Source organism: Microcaecilia unicolor, chromosome 4 (assembly GCF_901765095.1).
Source record: "Microcaecilia unicolor chromosome 4, aMicUni1.1, whole genome shotgun sequence".
Classification (NCBI taxonomy): domain Eukaryota; kingdom Metazoa; phylum Chordata; class Amphibia; order Gymnophiona; family Siphonopidae; genus Microcaecilia; species Microcaecilia unicolor.
In genome coordinates, this window is record NC_044034.1 from 69,056,300 (window position 1) to 69,081,912 (window position 25,613).

Below are 25,613 nucleotides of genomic sequence, written 5' to 3' on the forward strand. Positions count from 1 at the left end.
TCTGCTTAATACCTTATAAGCGTTTTCTTTAATCAGCACACACACCGAGGCTTTTTTTTTTTTACCTCCAAACATATCCTTCTCCATTCTGAATCATTCATTTCCTGGTTCAGATCCCTTTCCCATGCCTGCATATAGGGAAATCTAACAAAGCAGGGCCGGTCTTAGCAAGTGCGGGGCCCTATGCAGACCAATTTGATGGGGCCCCACCCTAGCCCTGCCCCCACCCTAACTCCGCCCCCACCCTAGCTCCAGGGCCCGCCACCCCTCCCTCCGAGCTCCAAGGCCCCCAGCTCCAGGGCTTGTCGATCCTGCAGTCAGTGCCAACTGAAAGCCATGTCTTTTTCACAAACACAGATACACCCCTAATCCACTATAGAATAAGTAATCATAAACTTTCTATTTAGACAAAAAATAAAATGAAACCCCAAGATGCCAGACTCTGCATACAATGCAACACCACAGAAACAGAAAATGTCCCCTAGTACTGTGCAAAATATAAAGACAGCAGATGTAAATTTGAAAAAAAACTAACAAATACCAATCACCACTTTACAAATTAACAAATAGAAATAAAACAAATATAGAAAATAAAATACCATTTTATTGAACTAATATATTTAACTTTCAGAGGCCAAAACATCCTTCCTCAGGTCAATACAGTATAGTACTGTTACAGTATCCTATCCTGACCTGAGGAAGGGGGTTTTGTTCTCAGAAAGTTAGCCAAAATGTATTAAAATTAGTCCAATAAAAAGATTACCTTGTTTGCATGTTCTATTATAAACATTTATTAACATATCTACAATACTACTTTATCCTAAAGCAAAAAAATTTAAATATATATTTTATTTACAGTTTGTTGCCTCTGGTTTCTGCTTTCCTCATCTTCTTTTCACTGTCTTCCTTCCATCCAGCATCTGTCTTCGGTCTCTCTCTGCCATCCAGTGTCTGCCCTCTCTGCTGTCCCCTCCATCCAATGTCTGCCCTCTCTTCCTGCTCCTTTCATCCACATCTGCCCTCTATCTCTGCCCCTTCCATCCACCATGTGCCCCTGTCTGCCCTCTCTCTCCCCCATCCATTCACTGTCTGCCCTTTCTATCCCTTCCATCCACTGTCTGCCCTTTCTCTCTGCTCCTTCAATCCACCATTTGCCCTCCCTCCCCATCCATCCAGGGTTTGCCCTCCCTCTTGCTCCCCCATCCAGGATCTGCCCCTCTCTCCGCCCCTTTTTTTCAGCCCCCAGTTCCAGCCCCACTATCCCACCAGTCCCCCATTTCAGCCCCAGCCCTTTTCTCCCACCAGTCCCGAGCTTCAGCCCCCCAGCCACTTCTCCCTGTCCCCTTTTCAGCCCCCAGTCCCCAGTTTCAGCCCCTGCCCCTTTTCAGTCTCCAGCCTCTTATCCCACCTAACCTCCTTTTCAGCCCCCAGTTCCAGCCCCCTTCATCCACATGCCTTGTATTAGGGCCCCCCTTTTCAGAACCATTCTCCCACCTGACCCACGCATACCCCATTTTCCCACCACCCCAGGCATGGCCCCCATTTTTCCATATTGCCCCTTCTCAGACCCAGTCCCCTTCTCCCATCCAAGAACCCCAGTCTCCTCCCCACCCGTCCCCTTCAACCATCCAAGAACCCCCTCTCCACCTCAGTCCCCTTCTCCCATCCAAGAACCCCAGTCTCCTCCCCACCTGTCCCCTTCTCCCATCTGAGAACCCCCTCCCCTGTCTCTCCCATCCAAAATCCCCAGTCCCCTCCCCATCCGTCCCCTTCAAGCATCCAAGAACCCCCTCCCCTTCTCCCATCCTCGAACCCCAGTCCGCTCCCCACCCGTCCCCTTCTCCCATTCGAGAACCCCCTCCCCAGTCTCTCCCATCCAAGAACCCCAGTCCCCTCCCCACCCGTCCCCTTCAAGCATCCAAGAACCCCCTCTCCACCTCAGTCCCCTTCTCCCATCCAAGAACCCCAGTCTCCTCCCCACCCGTCCCCTTCTCCCATCTGAGAACCCCCTCCCCTGTCTCTCCCATCCAAAAACCCCAGTCCCCTCCCCACCCGTCCCCTTCAAGCATCCAAGAACCCCTCCCCACCCCCTTCTTCTTCTCCCATCCATGAACCCCCTCCCCACCTCAGTCTCCTTCCCATTTGAGAACCCCCTCCCCCCCACCTGAGAGCCCCACACCCTTCTCCCATCTGAGTCCCTCCCCACCTACCAGCTCCATTCTCCTGCCGCCCAGGCCCACCACCCTCACTGCCTTAAAAAAAAAAAACAATTTGAAGCGCTGGAGTAACAGGCTGCAGCGCCTCGCGTCTGCCCTGCTACTAAAAATCTCTTCGACGACGTCATTGGGCCTTCCCACATTGAGTCCCGCCCGCCCTCGCGGTAATTGGAAATTACCTCAGAGGAGGGCGGGACTCAATGTGGGAAGGCCCAATGACGTCGTTGAAGAGATTTTTAGTAGAAGGGCAGACGCCAGGCGCTGCTGCCTGTTACTCCAGCGCTTCAAATTGGGTTTTTAAAGACAGGACGAGCAGCGCCAGGAGCGGACTCGGAGCACCCCCCTCCCCGCTGACATCTGGGGCGGACCGCCCCCACCACGTCGCCGTCGCGCGTTGTTCAACTTCAAAGTTCGGAGGGAGGGAGAGCGGTGGTCGGGGCGGGGCGACCTGAGGCGCGCTGCGCGGGGCCCCCCTGAGCGCAAGGCCCTATGCGGCCGCCTCGGTCGCCTCGCCTTAAGACCGGCCCTGTAACAAAGTCATGCCCCCTTAAGTGTCCATAAATTCCAGATATCCTTCCCCTCCCCCCACCCCCTCCCCGATCTATAACTCCTCATATGTTCTCAAATACCTCCTGTTCTGTTGGGTCGTCCTTTGACCACTTCTCTGTTGTGATGTAATGCTTAACCTGCAAATAGGCATAGAAATCAGACGGCAATATCCCATAAGCTTCTTGGAGTTCCCCAAATGTCCTGAGTCGTCCATCCACCAAAAAGTCTCTAAAACGAATTAACCCCTTGTGAAACCACGCTAAGAAGACCCCCCCTCCCTCCCTGCAGGGAACCCAGGCTCTTGAATAAGCCAAGCCTACGTAGACCTATTCCTCGTACCTCTCAATTTGTATTTTAACGCCCCCCCATAATGCCAATAAATGGGAAATAAAAGGGTTCAGTGTTAGGCCTCTATATGTTTGCTTTGGGACAGAAGCCCAGAGCAATCCTTCTAACTTACCCTCTCTGACAAAGACCTGCTCCAACCTAGTTACTGGTGAAAGGTCCACCTTACTCCACTCAGCTATCTGCTTTAATTGGGCTGCCCAATAGTACCAGAGAACATTTGGCATCCCCCTCCCCCCTCTTCAACCATCCCCCACATAATCTTCTGTGACAATCTAGCGGGACGCCCCTCCCAAACAAATCCTCCTAATTCAGATTGTAACCTTAATAGTTCCCCCTTTGGGACCTGTATCAGTAGCGTCTGGAACAAAAATAGCAGCCTAGGCAAAATATTCATTTTTACAGCCGCTATGCCTCCCCACCATTTTCCCATCTTTTTAAATCTCTTCTTACCGCTGTGAAGAGAGGGGCATTTGTTTGTCCTTTTAAATGTGAATGCTTGTCCCAATTGCTCAGCTTCTTCTGTAATAGTTATCCCCATAATCTCAGACATCATAATTCACTGAAAAACCCGAAAAAACGTCCAAATGAGTTGAGTTCTCTTACTATGATGGGCATTGTCAATACTGGGGTGGAGACATAAAATAAAATATCATCCGCAAACAAAGCGATTTTATGTTTCTTCCCCCCTAGCCTAACCCCCTAATGTCTCTTAGGGAGCGGATTCTCTGTGCCAATGGCTCTATTGATAGTGCAAACAGTAGGGAAGATTATGGGCACCCTTGACGTGTTCCCTGTTGAATCCTAAATTGATCTGACTACCCCCCCCCCCCATTGACCTTAATGTGGGTCACCGGAGATGCATATAATTCCTTCACCCACTCTAAGAAAGGGAAAGGGAAATGGGACTTGATATACTGCCTTTCTGTGGTATTTTGCAGCTACATTCAAAGCGGTTTACATATATACAGGTACTTATTTTGTACCGCCGCTCCGAACCCCATTTCCTTCATAACATCCCACCAGTAATCCCACTCAACCCTATCAAATGCCTTCTCCGCATCAATGGTGAGTAACGTTAAGAAATCTCCTCTTCTCTGAGCTCCCCAAACTATATTCAGGGTGCGTCGAATACTGTCTGCCACATGCCTATGGGTTATAAAGCCAGATTGATCCTCATGAATAAGGTGGGGCAATATCTTACTCAAGCGATCCGCCATAACCTTAGCTAAGATTTTAACATCCACATTCAGCAGCGATATCGGCCTATAGGACCCACACACTGCCGGGTCTCTCCCTGGTTTTAGAATTACCGATATCCCCGCTGAACGCATGCTCAGAGGCAGGCCACACCCTACAAAGCAGGCATTACCCACCCTCACCAATAATGGGGCCAGCTCTCGCCCAAATATTTTATAGTACTTCCCCGTGTACCCATCTAAACCTGGAGCCTTCCCCCCTTTAATCTTTTAATGACCCCCAGAACCTCTTGTATTGTAATCACAGCATCTAATTCAGCCCTTTGAGTATCAGTTACCCTCCTTAATTCCAAGTCTTGCAAATACTCTTAGGAGCTCCAACACATTTAGAATATAGTTTTGTGTAGTATTGTACGAATTGCGTTTGGATGTCTCCATCCTGGTACGCAATCAGGGGAAGCCCAAGTGAATTTTAGCATTAAGAGACATGGACACGGCTTCAAAGATAAGATAAGTTTATTATTTAGAGCACATATAGTTTGAGCACTTTTATGTGTTTGCAATAGCACTTACAAAAAAATGAATTAAGGGATAGCCCAATGAAGAGATGCTATGCCACTAGGCAAAAGATTTCATGACATTGTCTTTTTAAGTGGTATCTTCCGAGGGTTCCCTGATACAAGTATAAGATTATATCACATCATGAACATGTATAATAAACCAATGTGTAACGAGAAAACCTAAGGTATTGCTATTTGCAGACAGTTAGTTCTTATTTTTGGTTTTGTAGTTTATTTGGTTGTGTTTACCAAAAAACATTCCATTAGGGAGATTTTGTGTGGTTTCCATCCTGGTACAACATTACATCTCCCGGGGTTTTAATTTTTGTAATCGTTTGTTTTATCTGCCTTTGCCGTAGCCCCCTCGCTAACAGATTCCCCGCTTTGTTGCTAAATTCAAAACATTTTTGCTGCATCCTCCTCCTATTATATTCCATCTTTCTCATTTGTATTTTTTGCAATTCTACTCTACATTCAAGTAACTCTGAGAAAATATGAGGATTCCCTTGCTCCTGATGTCTTGCCTCCAATCTAGCAAGCTTCTGTCTTGGGGTCATCTTTGACTCCTCCCTCTCCTTCTCTGCACATATTCAACAGACTGCTAAAACCTGTCGTTTCTTTCTCTATAATATCACCCTTTCCTTTCTGAGCACACTACCAGAACCCTCATAGTAACATAGTAACATAGTAGATGACGGCAGAAAAAGACCTGCATGGTCCATCCAGTCTGCCCAAGACAAACTCATATGTGTATACCTTACCTTGAATTTGTACCTGTCCTTTTCAGGGCACAGACCATATAAGTCTGCCCAGCAGTATTTCCCGCCTCCCAACCACCAGTCCCGCCTCCCATCACCGGCTCTGGTACAGACCGTATAAGTCTGCCCTCCCCTATCCTCGCCTCCCAACCTCCCCTCTTCCCCCCACCTGCTCCGCCACCCAATTTCAGCTAAGCTTCTGAGGAACCATTCCTTCTGCACAGGATTCCTCTATGCATATCCCACGCATGTTTGAACTCCGTTACCGTTTTCATCTCCACCACCTCCCGCGGGAGGGCATTCCAAGCGTCCACCACCCTCTCCGTGAAAAAATACTTCCTGACATCTTTCCTGAGTCTGCCCCCCTTCAATCTCATTTCATGTCCTCTCGTTCTACCGCCTTCCCATCTCCGGAAAAGATTCGTTTGCGGATTAATACCTTTCAAATATTTGAACGTCTGTATCATATCACCCCTGTTCCTCCTTTCCTCCAGGGTGTACATGTTCAGGTCAGCAAGCCTCTCTTCATACGTCTTGGAACGTAAATCCCATACCATCCTCGTAGCTTTTCTTTGCACCGCTTCCATTTTTTTAACATCCTTCGCAAGATACGGCCTCCAAAACTGAACACAATACTCCAGGTGGGGCCTCACCAACATCTTATACAGAGGCATTAAAACCTCCTTTCTTCTGCTGGTCACTCCTCTCTCTATACAGCCTAGCAATCTTCTAGCTACGGCCACCGCCTTGTCGCACTGTTTCGTCGCCTTCAGGTCCTCAGATACTATCACCCCAAGATCCCTCTCCCCGTCCGTGACTATCAGACTCTCCCCGCCTAACACATACGTCTCCCTTGGATTTCTACTCCCTAAGTGCATCACTTTGCATTTCTTCGCATTGAATTTTAATTGCCAAACGTTAGACCATTCTTCTAGCTTCTTCAGATCTTTTTTCATGTTTTCCACTCCCTCTGGGGTGTCCACTCTGTTGGAAATCTTGGTGTCATCCGCAAAAAGGCAAACTTTACTTTGTAACCCTTCGGCAATGTCACTCACAAATATATTGAACAGAATGGGCCCCAGCACCGATCCCTGAGGCACTCCACTACTCACCTTTCCCTCCTCCGAGCGAACTCCATTCACCACCACCCTCTGGCGTCTGTCCGTCAACCAGTTCCTAATCCAGTTCACCACTTCGGATCCTATCTTCAGGCCGTCTAGTTTATTTAAGAGCCTCCTGTGGGGAACCGTGTCAAAAGCCTTGCTGAAATCTAAGTAGATGACGTCCATAGCACGTCCTTGATTTAATTCTCCTGTCACCCAGTCAAAGAATTCAATGAGATTCGTTTGGCACAATTTCCCTTTGGTGAAACCATGTTGTCTCGGATCTTGCAACTTATTGGCTTCCAGGAAATTCACTATCCTTTCCTTCAGCATGGCTTCCATTACTTTTCCAATAACCGAAGTGAGGCTTACCGGCCTGTAGTTTCCAGCTTCTTCCCTATCCCCACTTTTGTGAAGAGGGACCACCTCTGCTGTTCTCCAATCCCTCGGAACCTCTCCTGTCTCCAAGGATTTATTAAACAAGTCTTTAAGAGGACCTGCCAGAACCTCTCTGAGCTCCCTCAGTATTCTGGGGTGGATCCTGTCCGGCCCCATGGCTTTGTCCACCTTTAGGTTTCCAAGTTGTTCATACACACTCTCTTCTGTGAACGGCGCTCTATCCACCTCATTCTCAGGTGTACTTTTGCCAGTCCCTCTCGGTCCTTCCCCAGGGTTTTCTTCAGTGAAAACAGAACAAAAGTATCTATTTAGCAAATTGGCTTTTTCTTCATCATTTTCTACATAGCGTTTTGTTGTATCTTTTAGTCTCACAATTCCCTTTATAGTCTTTCTTCTTTCACTAATATACCTGAAGAAGTTTTTGTCTCCCCTCCTTACATTTCTAGCCATTTGTTCTTCCGCTTGCGCCTTCGCCAGACGTATCTCTCTCTTGGCTTCTTTCAGTTTCATCTGGTATTCCTCCCCGTGTTCCTCCTCTTGAGATTTTCTATATTTCTGGAACACTAACTGTTTAATCTTTATTTTCTCAGCCACTTGCTTTGAGAACCATATCGGTTTCCTTTTTCTCTTGCTTTTATTTACTCTCCTTACATAAAGGTCTGTGGCCCTGTTTATTACTTCTTTTAGCCTGGACCACTGTCCTTCCACTTCTCGTATGTCCTCCCAGCCCATTAGCTCCTTCCTCAGGTATTCTCCCATTTTGTTAAAGTCAGCTCGCTTGAAATCCAGGACTTTGAGTTTAGAGTGGCCGCCATCCACATGAGCCGTTACATCAAAACAAACCGTTTGATGGTCATTGTTTCCCAGGTGTGCAGCCACTCGGACATTTGACACACTATCCCCATTTGTGAGTACCAGATCTAACGTGGCTCCCTCCCTCGTGGGTTCGTTCACCATTTGTCTGAGCAGAGCACTTTGGAAAGCATCCACAATCTCTCTTATCACCTTTCGCTTAGACTATTGCAACTTGCTTCTCACAGGTCTCCCACTTAGCCATCTCTCTCCTCTTCAATCTGTTCAAAATTCTGCTGCATGACTAATATTCCGCCAGTGCCGTTATGCTCATATTAGCCCTCTCCTCAAGTCACTTCACTGGCTTCCTATCCGTTTTCGCATACAGTTCAAACTCCTCTTATTGACCTATAAGTGCATTCACTCTGCAGCTCCTCAGTACCTCTCCACTCTCATCTCTCCCTACATTCCTCCCCGGGAACTCCATTCACTGGGTAAATCTCTCTTATCTGCACCCTTCTCCTCCACTGCTAACTCCAGACTCCGTTCCTTTTATCTTGCTGCACCTTATGCCTGGAATAGACTTCCTGAGCCAGTACGTCAAGCTCCATCTCTGGTCGTCTTCAAATCTAAGCTAAAAGCCCACCTTTTTGATGCTGCTTTTAACTCCTAACCCTTGTTCACTTGTTCAGAACCCTTATTTTACCATCCTCACTTTAATATTCCCTTATCTCTTGTTTGTCCTGTTTGTCTGTCCTAATTAGATTGTAAGCTCTGTCGAGCAGGGACTGTCTCTTCATGTTCAAGTGTACAGCGCTGCGTACGTCTAGTAGCGCTATAGAAATAAGTAGTAGTAGTAGTAGTAGCAGTTCGTGGGCCTCCCTTTCCCTCTTACGCTGGGCTCCCTTTTGTATTAAGTGTCCCCTAAGTACAGTCTTGAGAGCATCCCACAGGATCCCCTTTATGCAAGTAAGTGGCTTCTCATGCACATAAATGACTAGAATACTACCATTTATGTGCATTTCTGCCTCTTAAAACTAGACGACTCCTTATAAAATTACTGCCTATCTGACTAACTTTAAAACAGCATTTCTGCAATCATAACTGGCTAATTTTGACCAGCTATTGTTCACTAGCTGAACAATCTGAAAACAAGCCCTGGGAACACCCCATTACTGTCCCTTTGTGTCTCTTTTAAATGTTGTGGGTTGATCAGATTACTTCAAAAATTAGGTAGACAAATCTTCTGAATATCAACCTCACTAATAATATTCAACTTCCCATGGATGTACATAAAATATTGATTTGGGAATTCCATAGAGATATAACAAATTAACAAACCTTTTACCTGAAACTCTGATTGACAAGAGTAGGTAAAAATATTTTTATATCAGGAAGGGTATTTGGAATGAATAACTAATGATGTATTAGTTTAGTGGAGGAGTGGCCTAGTAGTTAGAGCACTGGTCTTGATATCCAGAGGCGTCTGGTTCAAATCCTATTACTGCTTCTTGTGATCTTGGGCAAGTCACTTAACCCTCCTTTGCCTCAGGTGCAAACTTTGATTGTGAGCTCTCCAGGGACAGGGAAAATACCCGGTGTACATGAATGTAACTCACCTTGAAAAATGTATGAGCAAAATCCAAATAATAAATAAATAAATAAACTTACGCTCTCCATGCCACATCTTTAATAAGGCATACAGTGGGAACCAGAAGCAATCCAAGCCAGAAGTATCCAGACTTCAGCACCATTCTTGCCTGCATATAAAAAGAAATAAATTATGATTCATTCCATCTTCCAGGCAATAGAACATGGATTAGCAGAATGGATAGAAGGCAATTTCCAGGCTCATTATCTCTCATCTACTTTTTTAAAATTTTTTTAACTTCTTATGCTTTTTCAAATTTTTTTAAAATTTCAGTAGGCATGGATGATGGTGAATAATTGACATCATCATCCAAGAATGGATTAGAAAGTAACACACCTACCACGAAACAAACATTCCTTTTTCTCCTACTCTTCTCCTTTACCACCCCTTGTTTGAACTCAAAAGGCCAGATTTCATTCTATCCAGCTATATTGTATGGGACAATTGATATGATTTTCCAAGAACCGTAAAACTAATTCCCATAGATGCAGCACCTTATCTTAAGTACCCTTAGGAGGTAAATCTACAAGTGGGTGCCTCCTTTTAGCTATCTCAATGCTGCAAGGTGAAAGCATATAGTATATTGGCATCTGGGTGCCCAGATGCCATTATAGAATACTAGTGTAATCTGATATTGGGGCACCTAAAATCTAGACACCTTCAGTTATGCCAGCCATAGATCTGGGGTAACTGTGTGTGCGTAGTACGGGAAACAAATTTCTAGATCTAGAGGCTGTAATGCTAGAAGCCGACTTGGATTTAGTGGTGGTCATGGAGACATGGTTCACAGAGAACCATAACTGGGATACAGGTATACCTGTCTATAATCTATTCAGGAAGGACAGGGTAGGTAAAAACGGTGGAGGAGTGGCATTATATGTTAAGAATAATATTAAAGTGACAGAATTGCAGGACCTATGGAGTAAGGAAGCAGCACTGTGGATTAATCTGGAAAGAGGGAATGGAAAATGTATTTACATCGGTGTGATATACAGGCCTCCTTCACAGTCAGAAGAAATGGATAGAGATTTAATTGAAGACATTCACAAGATAGATCTGAAAGTGGAAGTACTACTAATATGTGATTTTTTAAAAATTTATAATTTTATAAACACAATTTCAACTAAATATTAAAAGTGATATACAAAATGGAATCAAAGTTATAAGTTTCCAAGTTTATTGTAGACCTCTACCCTGCCCAATCAATGGCAATATCTGAGTAGCTACTTAATCAAAAGGTATGAAAGGAGAAAATAAGACAGAGAGAAGAAAAAAGGGGGGGGGGGGAGGCAGAACTACAATAATTGATAGGAAAGTGTGTGTGTGTGGGGGGGGGGGGGGGGGGGGGAGAGAAAGGCATATTTCAGGCAAGCTATCGAAGATCCCAAAGAGACAGAGGTCAGCCATAGGCCTTCGAAAACAGGTGTGTCTGACTTTAAATTGCTGAAGGGAGGAACACAATTTGAGATGTTGGGGTAATTTGTTCCAAAGCTCCGGGCCCAGAACTGAAAAGATAGAATGGCAAATAGTGGCATGAGCGGGGGCTCTGAAAGAAGGAAAAATGAGTAGATCAAGCTGGGAAGACTTGGGAGTCCTGGGAGAGCAGTAGGTGGTCAGGAGACTAAAGAGAAACAGGGGCTTTCCCGAGCTGCAAATCTTATAAACCAAAAATAGTATTTTGAAGATAATAGGACGCAGCAGTAGTTGTAACCAGTGCACTGATCATAGAAGTGGAGTGACATGATCATATTTCCTGTGTCCAGTAAGACGTTTTATAGCCGTGTTTTGTACAAGTTGAACATATTTAACCTGAAGGCCTTTATAAAGGACATTACAGTAATCCAAATGACTGATGATGAGCAGGTGGATGAGAGTGGCAATGGCAGGGGGATGAAGCAGTTTCTGTATGGAGCAAATAATCTGTAGTTTAAAACAGGGATGTAGCCAGACAGCAGATTTTGGGTGGGCCTAGTCAAGAAGTGGGTAGGCACCAAGTGTTCTCCTCCCCACCCCCACCCCCAATGCGATGAGGCCAGTATCAGCAGCTTAGGAAGCTTAGATTGCTGAAGTGGAAATCAGTGTTTTCAGCACCATTAGAGGGAGGTCTTAAGCTGGCAAAGCTTGGGATCCCCACTAGCTAGCACTAAATATGTGCTGCTTTTGGGTGGGCCTGAGCCCTAAGTGGATGGGCCCTGGCCCACCCAGGCCCACCTGTGGCTACGCCACTGGTTTAAAATAGGAGTAGAATGACTGCTTTGGCATGATCAAGATGAGAGTAGATGAAGGTTATGATTCCCAGTAAGGTTGTTTCTGTACTATGGTGACTTCAAAATTTGGTCTGGTTAGGGTGTATGGCCTGTGTTCTATCAAGGAATTCTATCAGTTGGGCATGAACAATTGATTCTGTGACCTTAGCAAGGAAAGGCAAATTAGCAATAGGACGGAAGTTACTGAGGGCAGTAGAGGGTTTGGAGGGTTCTTTAATCTTAGGCAAGATAGCGGCTGTTTTCCAATACTGTGGGACACAGCCCTCAGATAGACTGGTAGAAATCATGGAAAAAATGAATGGAAGGAAGATGTCCAGGAGCTGATTGATGCGGCAGGAGGCAGAGGGTCATGTAGAGCTGCTGTCAACTTCATAGTGTGAACAAGTGACGAGAAAGCTGGAAAGGAAGGAATGGTAAAGTTCTCCAAAGGATCATACAGCAACTGTACAGGGGATTCTGCCAAAGTAGGAGATGGGACAGACAAAATGGGAAAAGTAGCTCACAGAGTTGTAATCTTACCAACAAAATGGGTTGCAAGTCTTGAGCCATTCAGCATCATTTGAGCAGTTGCTCAAGGAACAGGCAGTTAAGGGTTTGAGGACACTATAGAGCACTGCAGAGGTGGGAGCATTAGAAATCCTTTTAGTATAGTAGCTTTTCTCAGCTGTTAATAAAGCAACTTTGTAGGAACAGGCAACTTGTTTGTAACTAGCTAAAGTTTGAGGGATATGCCTACACCAACACATGTGTTCGGTTCCATAGGAGCCAACTTTTCAAAATTATTGGGGGTGCTAAGCCCAGTGGAAAAAACCCCTCCCTGGACACATAAAAGGAATTTTCTCAATAATGGGGGTGCCCAAGCACCCACAGCACCCACAGAGTCGGCTCCTATGTTCGGCTCGTCTGACTTTCTGTTTCAAAACCATCTTTTTTTAGTGGGGTTGGACTGAACAGACGAAGGAAAACCAACCAACCCACACCACGGAAGATAGCATTACCAACTAAATGAAATATCAAGGAAAACAAATTAGGATAACCTAACACTAACTAGGCATTAAACCATTTTTATGTACTCACAATAGCCCAAAGCACTTATTTCTCATGGTCTTTTAAAATTGTTCCAATTGCAATAAATACAAAATCTTTCCCTGGATAGAAAGAAAACATCTACATGGAAATGTAAGAAAAAAGAAGCACCCAGGGCAAAAAATCTAGCCTTCAGAGCTAACAACGCATTATGCCTGAGTTGTGTTGCTCTGGCAACATCAGGAATAATACTAATTTTTGCACCATGGAAATTAATATCTTTCTTTTAAAAATATTTTTCAATATCATATTTCTATATAAATCATAAGCCAAGGGGACCAGTAGAGTGGGCCTAGTATTTATCAAATCTTGGGTATCCTCAAAGAATGCTGTAAAATCAATTTCAGAAGAAGCCAATAGATCCCCCTCTTGCTGGGCACCTTGAAGTTTCCTCTTTCCAGGCAAGTAATAACAATTAAGAATTGCAAGGAGACAACAGATGCTATCTCCAGAGTCTCCTTAAGGTACCTCCTTAGTAGAATTTAATAGGTGAATTTAATATGCTGGACATTGATTGGGCCATCCATGCTAAGGGTCATCTAGAAGCAAGGGGATCTTGGATTCTCTATAGGAAGAACAGTTCCAGCAGTTGGTAATGGAACCCACATGGGTTGGAGCTATTCTGGACCTGGTGCTTACAGTTTCTGATGTTACAGTGGGTGATTGTTTGGCATCTAGTGATCATCGAATGGTGTGGTTCAATATTAAGACTCAGGAGAGGGCTTATTCAAGACTGAAGGTTCTAGACTTCAAAAGATCTAACTTTGTCAAGATGAGGGAACATCTCAAGGAAGAGTTAGTTGGATGGGAACTGCTGAAGGAAGTAGAACTGCAAAACTAAAAGGAGCTACTTTAAAGGTGACAAATCTTTATGTTAGAAAGGAACATAAAAGTAAGAGGAAAAGAAGGTTGCTTTGGTTGTCAAATGTAGTAGATAAAAAGGTATGGGAAAAATGGTTAGCCTTCATAAATTACAAGACATCAAAGAACAAGAAAGACAGGCAAAAATACCTGGAAAAACTAAGAGAAGCTGGAAAAGCTCTCAGAAAACCAGAGATGCAAATGAAAGAAAAGATAGCCAATATTGTAAAATTGGGGGACAAGACATTTTTAGAGATGTAAGTGATAGGATGAAGTGCCAAAAAGGCATTGTGAGGCTCAAAGGTGAAGAAGAGGAATATCTAGAAGCTAAGGATAAACCTGAACTGCTTAACAATTATTTCTGTTCCGTGTTCATGGGTGAAAGGCCAGGGAAAGAACTGCAGAAAACAAATGCTAATGGGAATGGATGTGTGGTAGACCTGGACTGATTCTCAGAAGACTGTGCTTGTGAGGAGCTAGCTAAACTAAAAATAGACAAAGCAATGGGGCCTGATGAGATACATCCAAGGGGACTCAAGGAACGGAGACGTTCTGGTGGCTCCATTATCTTATCTTTTCAATGATTCCTTAGATTCTGGAGTGGTCCTGGAGAAGGGCAGATGTGATCCCTCTGCACAATGCACAAGTGTGGAAGTAAGGAGGAGATTGGGTACAAGAAGATTTAATGACAGGAGATGGCATGAGTCTATCTGGCCCACTATCTGGGCTGAAGTCAGTTGGCAGAGCTTGCCGCCATATTGGTTAGCCCAAAACAATAGCAATCGTGAGGTTTATATTGTCTTACTAAATCTCCTAGGTTTTGCATTCTCCCTGTTAGGAAGGGATTGGGGAGGGATGTAATGGGAGTTATGATGGGATTTGGGGAGCTTTCGAGGGGTCTGTGGAGGGGGGAGAGTTATATTCAAAATGTTTTTGACATTCTCCAAGATATTGCTTTGCTAATTGCATTGATGTATTATAGATTTCAGTGCTGCACTATATGCCTCTATTTTTGCTTATGATGACAATAAAGATATTTCTACGTAAAAACAATAGCAAACTCTTATGACTGCCTATATGTGAGGCATCTGTAAAAATCTAAAGCTGTTCCAGTTGGTTGCTTGTGTGTCACGTGCTGCTTGTCAATGATTGTTCGGTGAGATGATTGCTGTGCACTTCTTGCTCAGCAGAAGATCCGTTAAAGCAGCCACAGAGTTGAGGATGGGGGCCTAGGACGGGATGCGACTTTGACTGAGCTTTGCAGGAATGTTGAGGAAGGGTGGTTTTGCTACCTGGGATGAAATGAATGACTCGATCTCACTAGCTCCTCCGGTGCCGGTGGAGCAGGTCATGCTAGAAACTCTCTTTTCACATTTGGGGATTTTCTCTTATGATAAAGCGAAAGACTACTCTAACCAATGAAAGGTTATTCCGTTGTGATAGTTCCTCTGTGTACATCTGTATACTCCACAAGTCAGCATGTTTCTAAATCTAACTGATATACAATAAAAACGAATAATGACAATGTGGATACAGCAGCTGGTAGCCTCTTTTCTTTATTTTGGAAGTACCAATATGGCGGCTACGTAAGGAGACTGCTTCAGCCTTTTGACATCATGCTGTCTCCTGTCTTATTAAACCTCCTTGGTTGGGAATTACAGGCCTGTTATTCTGACCTCAGTGGTGAGTACACTAATAGAAATGCTTCTAAACATAGAAACATAATGGCACATAAGGGCCAAATGGCCCATCCAGTCTGCCCATCCTTGGCAACCACTACCTCCTCCTTTTCCTAAGAGATCCCACGTGCCTGTCCTATGCTTTCTTAAATTTAGACACAGTCCTTGTCTCCACCACCTCCATTGGGAGGCTATTCCACACATCCACCACCCTTTCTGTGAAAAAGTACTTCCTTAGATTACTACTGAACTTATAACCTCTTAACTTCAAACTATGCCCTCTCATTCCAGAGTTTTTTGTCATTTGAAAAAGGCTCACCTCCTTACATTAATGCCACTGAGCTATTTAAACCAGCTTGATATTTTTGATTAATAACTGTGAAGCTTCAAGGTAAAGTGAATTTTCCAATAAAAAAGGGAGAAGTATAAGGAGGTCCTTTTAAAAGCCCCACATGTCATTTACATATGTAAATCGCAACATTTTAGTAGACTGCATATACAAATAATTTGCAGTTTCAGAATGTCACTATTTACATGTGATGCCTCATATTGCACAGTTTTAAAAGAAGTGCATTAAAACATTTTTTAAAAAAGGCAAATCAACTGGATAAGACATTTTCTAGTACTAACAATCCAGAGTCAGCAATATAGGACACAGTTTTAGAATTAAAATAGCACGAATCATGAGACTGCATGCATGTGGGTGTTATTCGGGACGTGAGCCCTTGAGTCCAGGCTGAGGCCTAGTATAGGGTTTTGGCCAAGGCCCAGGGTAGACCGAACAGGCCCTTCCCACCACCCCAGCCACCAAGCCCTGCACACACACAACAGCCAACAGGCACCACCAGAAAATGGGAGATAGAGCATTCAGGTGGGCCTCACGGCCAATCGGGAACCCACTCACGCAGAGTCCAAGCAAGCGGGCCTCAAGGCCGACCGGGAACCCAATCACACTCTGGGAAGGGAGAAAGAACAACAAAGGTGTCACAATGCAGCAACTAGGTTTGTGAGCCCTTGGACCACTGCCGAGGAGCAGCAGCAGCAGGGAAATCACCCAAGCAAAAAGCAAGGTTGAACATAACAGGCAGGAACCACAGGATAACTAGAAGAGACTTTAATAGTAGGCAGCAAACAATCACATCCAGGCAAAGTCTCTAGGCAGGTGGCTACCAAAAGCAGTAATCAGGTCCAGGCAAAGTCTCTAGACAAGTGGCTAACAAAAGCAGTAATCAGGTCCAGGCAAAGTCTCTAGGCAGGCGGCAAACAAGGGTAATCCATAAACTAACCAGAGTCTTTAGGCAGGCAGAAATCAAGAGATGTCCAGGAACAGGCAGGGTCAAACACACAGGAAACTTTCAGAGCAGGAACTCGAGCAAACCAACAGGAACTCATGGAAGACCTTTGATATCCAGGCAAAGCAAGCAAGGCTCACAGAAGCTAATAAGCCCATCAGCAGCTGACACTCAGCTGCAGCAATCACCAGCCAAGTAAGGTTGCTGTTCAAGGACAAACCAGCAGAGCAAGTCTGGCAACCTGGAAAATCTGGACCGGACTCTCTGAAGTCTGGAACATAGAAGACAGCAGAAAACAGTCCATAGCAGCCACCAGTTCTGGCCACCAGCGGGCGAGGAGAGCATCCACATGGAAAGCAGTCACAAACGTGACAAAAGGGCTCCCCAAGGAACTGGTGCACAAGCAGCGCACACAGTGCAGGGAAGAGACACAAGGGAAGGGGTGAGAGACAGAAGCCTCTAAAGGTATACACAAAGCTGTGCCACAGGGTGATCAAGAATACAGGAAGCCCCAGATGGGAAAAATCTAGGCTGTACCATACAGCACTCAAGGGAAAGATCGAATCAACTATAGGAATGCACTCTAGGCTGAACCATTCAGCACACAGGGAAAGGGGAAGCCAATCAAGGAATACTCTAAAGTGTGCCATACAGCACTCATGGGCACTAGGCTGCACCTACAGCATACAAAGATACAGGAAGCCCCACAAAGGAACACACTAGGCTGTACCATACAGCACACAAAGGTAAAGGGAGAACTACCTATAAGAATACACAAAGCTGGCCCCACAACACACAAGGGAAAAGGGAACTGCTATAGGAATATACAGGGCAGTGCCACACAGCACACAAGGAAAGGGAAGTGTAAGCAAACAGAGGAAGCTGCCTTGACAAACACAGACCAGAAAAGGAACACTGCTCACTGGAAGCAGGAGACAGATTCAGCAAACAAAAATAACTTAAAACAAACAAACAGGAGCACAATACAGGGACAAGAGGAACTGCCAAATAGAGGCAGAACCACAGGGAGGAAAGCCAAAGCTCAGCACAACAAAGGGAACAGAGAGAGAGAGAGAGAGAGAGAGAGAGAGAGAGAGAGAGAGAGAGAGAGAGAGAGAGAAAACTAAACATAATAATATAGTAGATGACGGCAGAAAAAGACCTGCACGATCCATCCAGTCTGCCCAACAAGATAAACTCATATGTACATAATAAACTTTTTTTGCTTTTATATTTGTGGCTTTAGTCTGGTCCTTCTGGATATCTTCCGCCCATTTTTTGTTACGCCATTTATGTAAGACACTTTTAGATCCCTTTCATCTGTTAGCCACGTTACAGCACTTAGTTCTTACCTTGAATGTTGCTGAAAGAGGGCATTGTACACCATTCTATCAGCTCGGACCTACTGCTAATCTCAGTACCTGTTTCTACGAGGGCGGAGCCATCATCCGACTTGCAACGAGGGAGGGAAGGGAAGGTTGCTGGAACCGGCGTAAGCCTGCCGATGTCTTCAATGCTGGCTGCCCGCGACTCCAGCAAAACTATAATATTTAAAGGTACGGCGGGGGGGGGGGGGGGAGGAAACAGGGCAGACGGGAGAGGAGGGTTGCTGGACATGGTGGAAGAAGGGGAGAGGAGGGTTGCTGGATGGAGGGAAGGGGAGAGGAGGGTTGCTGGACATGGTGGAAGAAGGGGAGAGGAGAGGGCAGGGGAGAGGAGGGTTGCTGGATGGAGGGAAGGGAAGAGGAGAGGGCAGGGGAGAGGAGGGTTGCTGGATGGAGGGAAGGGGAGAGGAGGTTTGCTGGACATGGTGGAAGAAGGGGAGAGGAGAGGGCAGGGGAGAGGAGGGTTGCTGGACATGGTGGAAGAAGGGGAGAGGAGGGTTGCTGGACATGGTGGAAGAAGGGGAGAGGAGGGTTGCTGGACATGGTGGAAGGAGAGGAGAGGGCAGGGGAGAGGAGGGTTGCTGGATGGAGGGAAGGGAGAGGAGGGTTGCTGGACATGGTGGAAGAAGGGGAGAGGAGGGTTGCTGGATGGAGGGAAGGGGAGAGGAGGGTTGCTGGACATGGTGGAAGAAGGGGAGAGGAGGGTTGCTGGATATGGTGGAAGAAGGGGAGAGGAGGGTTGCTGGATGGAGGGAAGGGGAGAGGAGGGTTGCTGGACATGGTGGAAGAAGGGGAGAGGGCAGGGGAGAGGAGGGTTGCTGGATGGAGGGAAGGGGAGAGGAGGGTTGCTGGACATGGTGGAAGAAGGGGAGAGGAGGGTTGCTGGATGGAGGGAAGGGAAGAGGAGGGTTGCTGGACATGGTGGAAGAAGGGGAGAGGAGGGTTGCTGGATATGGTGGAAGAAGGGGAGAGGAGGGTTGCTGGATGGAGGGAAGGGGAGAGGAGGGTTGCTGGACATGGTGGAAGAAGGGGAGAGGGCAGGGGAGAGGAGGGTTGCTGGATGGAGGGATGGGGAGAGGAGAGGGCAGGGGAGAGGAGGGTTGCTGGATGGAGGGAAGGGGAGAGGAGGTTTGCTGGACATGGTGGAAGAAGGGGAGAGGAGAGTTGCTGGACATGGGTGGATGGAGGGGAGGGTAGGGGGGAGAGGAGGGTTGCTGGACATGGAGGGGGAGGGAGGAGTGAGGAAGGAGATGAGATAACAGAAAAGGAAGAGAGGAGAAAAACTGCACATGGATGAAGAAAATAGGCAAAAGCTGGATCCACTGGACAGTCAAGTTTGCGGAGGACCCAGCTTTTACTTACGGATGTAGGACAAGAAATGAAGAAGAAAGGCGGAAAGTAAACAAATAAATGGAAAGGAAGCCCTGGAAGCGGAGTTAAGAGGACAGATAGCAGCAGAATCGGATACTGGGCCAGCACAATCAGAAAAACAAAGTCACCAGACAACAAAGGTAGAAAAGATCATTTTATTTTCATTATAGTGTTTGGAATATGTCCACTTTGAGAATTAGGTGTTCAACATTAAAAGTTTATTTACTTATTTATGACATTTTATCCCACATTAAACATGAATTTGGATGTTTTGTGGCTCTACATGAGAATTGTGATATTATGATCCCTTGTTTCAATATTGTTGACGGTCTACATTTTCCGTATGGGTGGTATATTGGTGTATTAGGTTCTGCCCAGTGTAATATTTATGGTACAGTAAGGTTCTGAGTGTGTTTTTGCACAAAGTTGTGCATAGTGTTTTGCAGTTGAGCGATTGTGGTTAGTATATGCTTTGAGCAACCACTTTATTCTTTGACATATGATACATAGCTAATATCTAAATTTAATAAAAGGTATTAATTGTGACATTTATTTTTTTTTTTTTTCTGTGTGTGATCAGACAATTATGGATTTAAGCTCCACCCCTGGCCCCACCCTAACCCCGCCCCCTTTAGCCTCCCCAAACAGTTGGGCCACCGACCGCCTATGATATATAGATAACTTAGGTGCACTTGGAAGTTCTTTTTGATTAAGCCTGCGGCACCCAAAACAATGGGAAACATTTCTGTATCTTTCTGCCACATTTTCTTCATCTTGGACTACACATCTTGGTACTTGAGGACCTTCTCTCTCTCCACGCAATTCACCGAGTAATTGCTTCGGACTGACATTTCTATAATCAATGCTGTTCTGGTCTTTTTCTCTTTTACAACTATGTCTGTTTTTCTTGTATCCAGTTCTTTATTAGTTGGGATGGAGATGTCCCAGGTGATCATAACATCTTGGTTTTCCACAGTTCTCTTAGAGTCATGATCTTAATGCTTTTCCGGTACACTGATGTTATAATGCTTACAGAGTTTCCAGTGAATGAGACATGCCACCTTGTTCTGCTTTTCTGCAAAAAAAATTTCTGCCATCAGCAACTTGCAGCCAGCATACACGTATGTGTATATACAGCCACACAATTTTATATAAAGACTTTTCTGTGCATAAAATTGAATTTACACAAGGGAGAGTCTTTATAAATTTGTCTTCTTAATGTGTGTTCACTTTCTTTACTAAATATGTTCCATCATGTTAAATTTTAGGCATGTGATTGAGAAGGCTGTCCACTGCATGTGGGCCAAGGCACTGTAACACACACTGTTCCAGACACTCTTGGCTGAACTTGATAGGGAGTATGATGATCTTATTCTGCATTCCGAAGTGTGATAGCTCAGCAGGGAAAAAGCAATGAAGCATTTCCAAGAATTTCTTCCAGAAATAAAAACATTTTTAAAAGAAAGAAATCAACACTACCAGGAGCTCAGTTCTCAGTGATGGATGACTTACTTGATGTTTCTTACTGGTCTCACTTCTGCATTGAATTTTGTGAACCTTGAACTTTAAGGGAAAGAAAAAACTGACACAGCTGACTGGATCATTTAATGCTTTCAGAATTAAGCTGAAATTCTGGCATGTACAACTTGGTGGGAGTTTTCACTCACTTTCCAGACCTAGAGAAGAAGCAGGGAAACTACATTTTTTTTCAAACAAGGAATCTTATGGTGAATGAGTTGAAAATGTTGCAGAAGGCTTTGACTTTCTGACTTCAAACACGTGAAGCTCAATTCGTTATCCTCACAATCCCTTCAGTGTTTAATATCATGAAACTGTATCCAAAATCTAGTGAGACATGATAATACCAACCTACAGTAAACATGGAAATAATTATGCTTCATAATTATTTGGCACTGAAATCCTATTGGCATGATAATCAGCGTCATAACTGTGACTTATGTCTTCCAATAAAAAGTGGGGGAACAGATAACTAGTCGCCAACAAGTTTTTATGAGGAAGGAGTTGTATTATATTTGGTATATATGTAGAACAAAAAAAAGGAGATGTGAGCCTCCCAAGTATGCAACAGCAAGAAGGAAGGAACTTGAGGCACTAAAAAACCATGGATTCCAATAGTTCAGAATCAAAAAGATTTTTATTGAAAGGTTCAATTCCATGTGTTGAGAGGACTTGAAATTGCTATGTTTCTGCAACTAAGCCTTGTGAAAATATAAAAATGTAATTAAAACTGTAAATATGCAACACTGAAAGGAAGAACACCTAGCCAATTAGAGTGTTTGCTGATGGCAGCCTCCATCCTGTTTGGGTCCAAAGGAACAAAAAGCAGAGTAGATTTTCTATGGTCCTTGCAGCTCTAGATACAAGGCAAAGGTTCTCTTGCAATCTAATGTGTGCAGTGTGCTTTCACCTTTGTGGGCACGAGGTTTAGGAAAGAATACTGGCAGATCAGTAGACAGATTAAGATGCAACTTTGACACTACCTGAAGAAAGAACTTGGGATGAGTGCTCAGAACCACTCTATCCCCCAGATTCTATATATAGTGTTATCCTGAGATGTATGCACAACTTAATTGGCTAATGAGCTTATTAACAAGCAATTATTGGCTGCTAACAACTAATTATTGACATCAATTGCCACCAATAAGGATTTGCACATGCATCTGGCTGCAGGTTTTTGAGCAAGCAACTCAAAAGTGGGCATGGCCATGGGAGGGCCATGACTGTGTTAGGGGTGCATAGTTACAGAATAATGGATCAGTGCACCCAACTTGGGTGCCAGCATTTACAACAGATTTCAGCAGGCATAAGTCTGACACCCACAGTTAGGGTGTGGAAATCACGGCTAAGTGTGATTCTATAAACAGCATATGTCCTTTATAAAATCACACTTAGTGATTTTTGAGCGCAATTTCATGGAATCTTGCTGTATGTGCTTTTATAAAATAGGTTCCTCTAATGACTTCCAGAAGCCCGCAAATTCTACTGTACAAAGTTACAACTGCTCCGAAAAGTTGTGAATGTGCGCATGCACTACTTTATTCATGTACATATGGATTTTACAAAAATATGCGTGCAAATCACGTTTCCACTCTGCTTCATCCAAACTATGGGGTCCTTTTACCAAACGGCAGTAAAAGGTGGACAGTAATGCCTGTAATGGCATTGATGTGCAGTCTAGCCATGCACTGAGGCCACCTTTTACTACTGTGGATAAAAGGAAAATAGCCATGTGCTAATCAAACACATTGCGTGTGGTCATTGGCTCAGGGAGGCCCTTCCCGCATTCTATTTAGGAGGGCTCCAGTGCTAGAAAATAAAAACAAAATTGCTATTGCCAACAGCGCATGCCGAAAGCCCGTTCTATTGCTAGGCTCCTGAGCAAGCCAGGTGGTAGGGCTGAGTTCTTGTGTGCAAACCTAGCGGTAGCCCCACTGCCAGGTAGTAAAAGGGCCCCATGCCTTCAGGAATGCTTACGAATGTTCTATGTATAAGTATCAGTATCTTCTCAGCAAGTTTATTTTTATCTGCATATATACCCACAATTTTATAAGAGTTATTTCCACATGTAAAACCTGCTTTATACATGGAAAATGCTTTAATAAAGATTGCAAGCTGGCCAATTTCCAGGTTGACTTGCATTAAGCCTTTAAACAGTGATTACATTTGCAATGATGAGTAAGTCTTGTGACAAGGCAAGCCCCAGAGATTCTCCAGTGAAGCAGTTGAGCCCAGAACTATGGGTCCCAGAAGTCCTTGCAAGAATGAGAGAAGAGAGTAGTCCTAAAAAAATGGAATGGATTCCCAGCCCCAGCCCCAGCCCCAGCAGGGGGAGAAATTGCTCGAGGCAGTATCAGCAGCATTCTGTCCTGGAACCCTGGGAGCCCCGCAGGCTTGCTGGCTCCAAACAAGAGGAGGAAGCGGACCCCCCCTTTACAGTCTCTAAGGCCCCGATATTCAACAGCAGTTCCTACGTGGATAAGTGCTGTTCAGTAGGGCCATATCCAGATAATACTGATGAAACTCTTCTCTGACTGCCATGGCACTATGGAGGAAATTATATTAAGAAGCTGTCTAAAATTAGGCATCAAATAAAATAAATGCCATTATTCTAGTTATTTACCATGCATGTGAAGACATATGTGCATAAATAACAATAATCCAGCTATGCACTATTCTGTAAGTATGCACATATCTTCAACAGCGTGTACTTTGCAGGTGGGCATTCACACATGCGAGATCTTTGTGGAAAATGAGTAGGTTTACACTTTTGTGTGTAACTTATATAATCTGGAAAACTTATGTCTTACCTGATAATTTTCTTTCCTTTAGTCCTACCAGACCAGTCCAGGATAAATGGGTTATGTCCATCTATCAACGGATGGAGACAAAGAAAAGTATCTCCAAGTAATTCATCCCTTAAGGGTATCACATAGCCTGGAATGCTCAATATTTTGAATAACCAAGCAATAGAGCTCATAAGTGTTCCAGGTGATCACACTGAAAGACTAGAGTCCACTGAGATTATAGCAGCATAAACAAGTAATGAGGCCTAAACTCAACTAACATGCAGGTATTACACTGAGTCAGGAAATGGGAGACATCCTTGTGACTTTCACTTTCTACTATTTTGTGACTTTCACTTTCTACTATTTATCTTGTTATTTGCTGCATGCTAAGACTGTGTTTTGTATTGGTAAACCGACCTCACCGACCTCACTGACTGACGACCTTCGCAGAAGACCGCTACGAGGCCTGCCCTCCCTAGGCCCGAGTCAGAGTGTTGTGGAGAAACCTGGAACCTCGTGTGTGCCCGTATGCGCCCGAGAGGTGTACGACGCGAGGAGACGCCAGATCGATCCAAGGTGGATGGAAAGCTGCATAGTTGACCACGCACCAGATCGCAAGCCCCTAGGCAGACTGAAATCACCAGGAGACCTGCCGAACACAGCCTTCCAGCACGGGAGACACTCGAGCCGAGGACCCAACAATCCGGGGCCGGGAGAGCTGGAGGGGACTTCGGAACCCAGAGGACGCTGTGGACCCACACGAATGTAACCTGCTGCACGTTGGAGCTGAGCGAGTTCGGATGAGTTCGGATGAGCGAATTCCCAACTAGGACCAGCCCATACCATTGACCCAGAAATCCGATGAGAACCCTAGCCATTAGGCAGCCTGAGATTCTGCTTACTCGTCGTATTTCACTGTTTTGTTTTGCTTCGTTTGTTGAACTGGAGACCTGATAAGAGCTGCTGCTGCTGCTAGGCTGCCTTTGACTCTGCCTGCTTGCTTTTGTTTCTGCTTTATCTCGTTGTCTCATTCTGTATGATTTTGTTTTATTTCTTCATTCTATGTGGACGATAATGAGGTATCAGCTGTTTTCCTGTTAAACCATATCTAGATTAAAAATATCCTAGCCAACGTTTAAATCTGCATATTTGCTGACTCAGACCTAGTACAGTGGATTAAACGGAGGCCCAGAGCATCGCTGTGCCTGTGGAGTGCGAGACACAGGCAGGCACTGGACCGAGACGGGGGGAAGAAGGGCTCGCTTGGCCGACCACGCGCCACACGCTGAACTACGAACTTCTATCGACCGGGGTGAGGACCCACGCGGACGCGGCCTGCTTGCACAGTGAGGCTTGAACATGGATAGGATATGTGTACGCCCCAACTAGGACCTGCCATAACGTAAACCTGATGAGAACTGATACCGTTAGGCTACCCACGATCCTGCTTGCTGCCGCTCTGCTTTGCACTATCTTGTGTCATCCTGCTTTTGTTCTGCTCCGCTTTGGGCACAATCAAGATGACACCTACACAAACTGGAGACCTGATGAGAGATGCTACCAGCAGGCTTCCTGCGTCTCTGCTCGCTTGCTTGCTCTGTTCTGCTCTATTTTGCTTTGTTCGCTCTATGTACATTAGAGAGGATGGTTACACAAATTAAGGGAAACAGGAAATTCCGATGAAAGCCACCAACACTAGGCTATCAAACAAGTGGTTGTTTTGTATTGTTCTATTTCATTTTATTTTATCTTATCTCACTATGCTAAAGTGATCTAAATAAGCCGCACGTGAT

At 45.0% G+C, this 25,613-nt stretch overlaps 1 protein-coding gene across 1 annotated transcript in view; it reads right to left on the reverse strand.

Annotated features, from left to right (window-relative positions):
- ATP8A2 (ATPase phospholipid transporting 8A2) overlaps nt 1-25,613 on the reverse strand; it is a 1,572,980-nt gene that overhangs the window by 146,288 nt on the left and 1,401,079 nt on the right. The window contains exon 33 of the mRNA XM_030202396.1: nt 9,593-9,681. Coding sequence (XP_030058256.1) covers nt 9,593-9,681 — 89 coding nt within the window. The remainder of the gene's footprint in view (nt 1-9,592; nt 9,682-25,613) is intronic.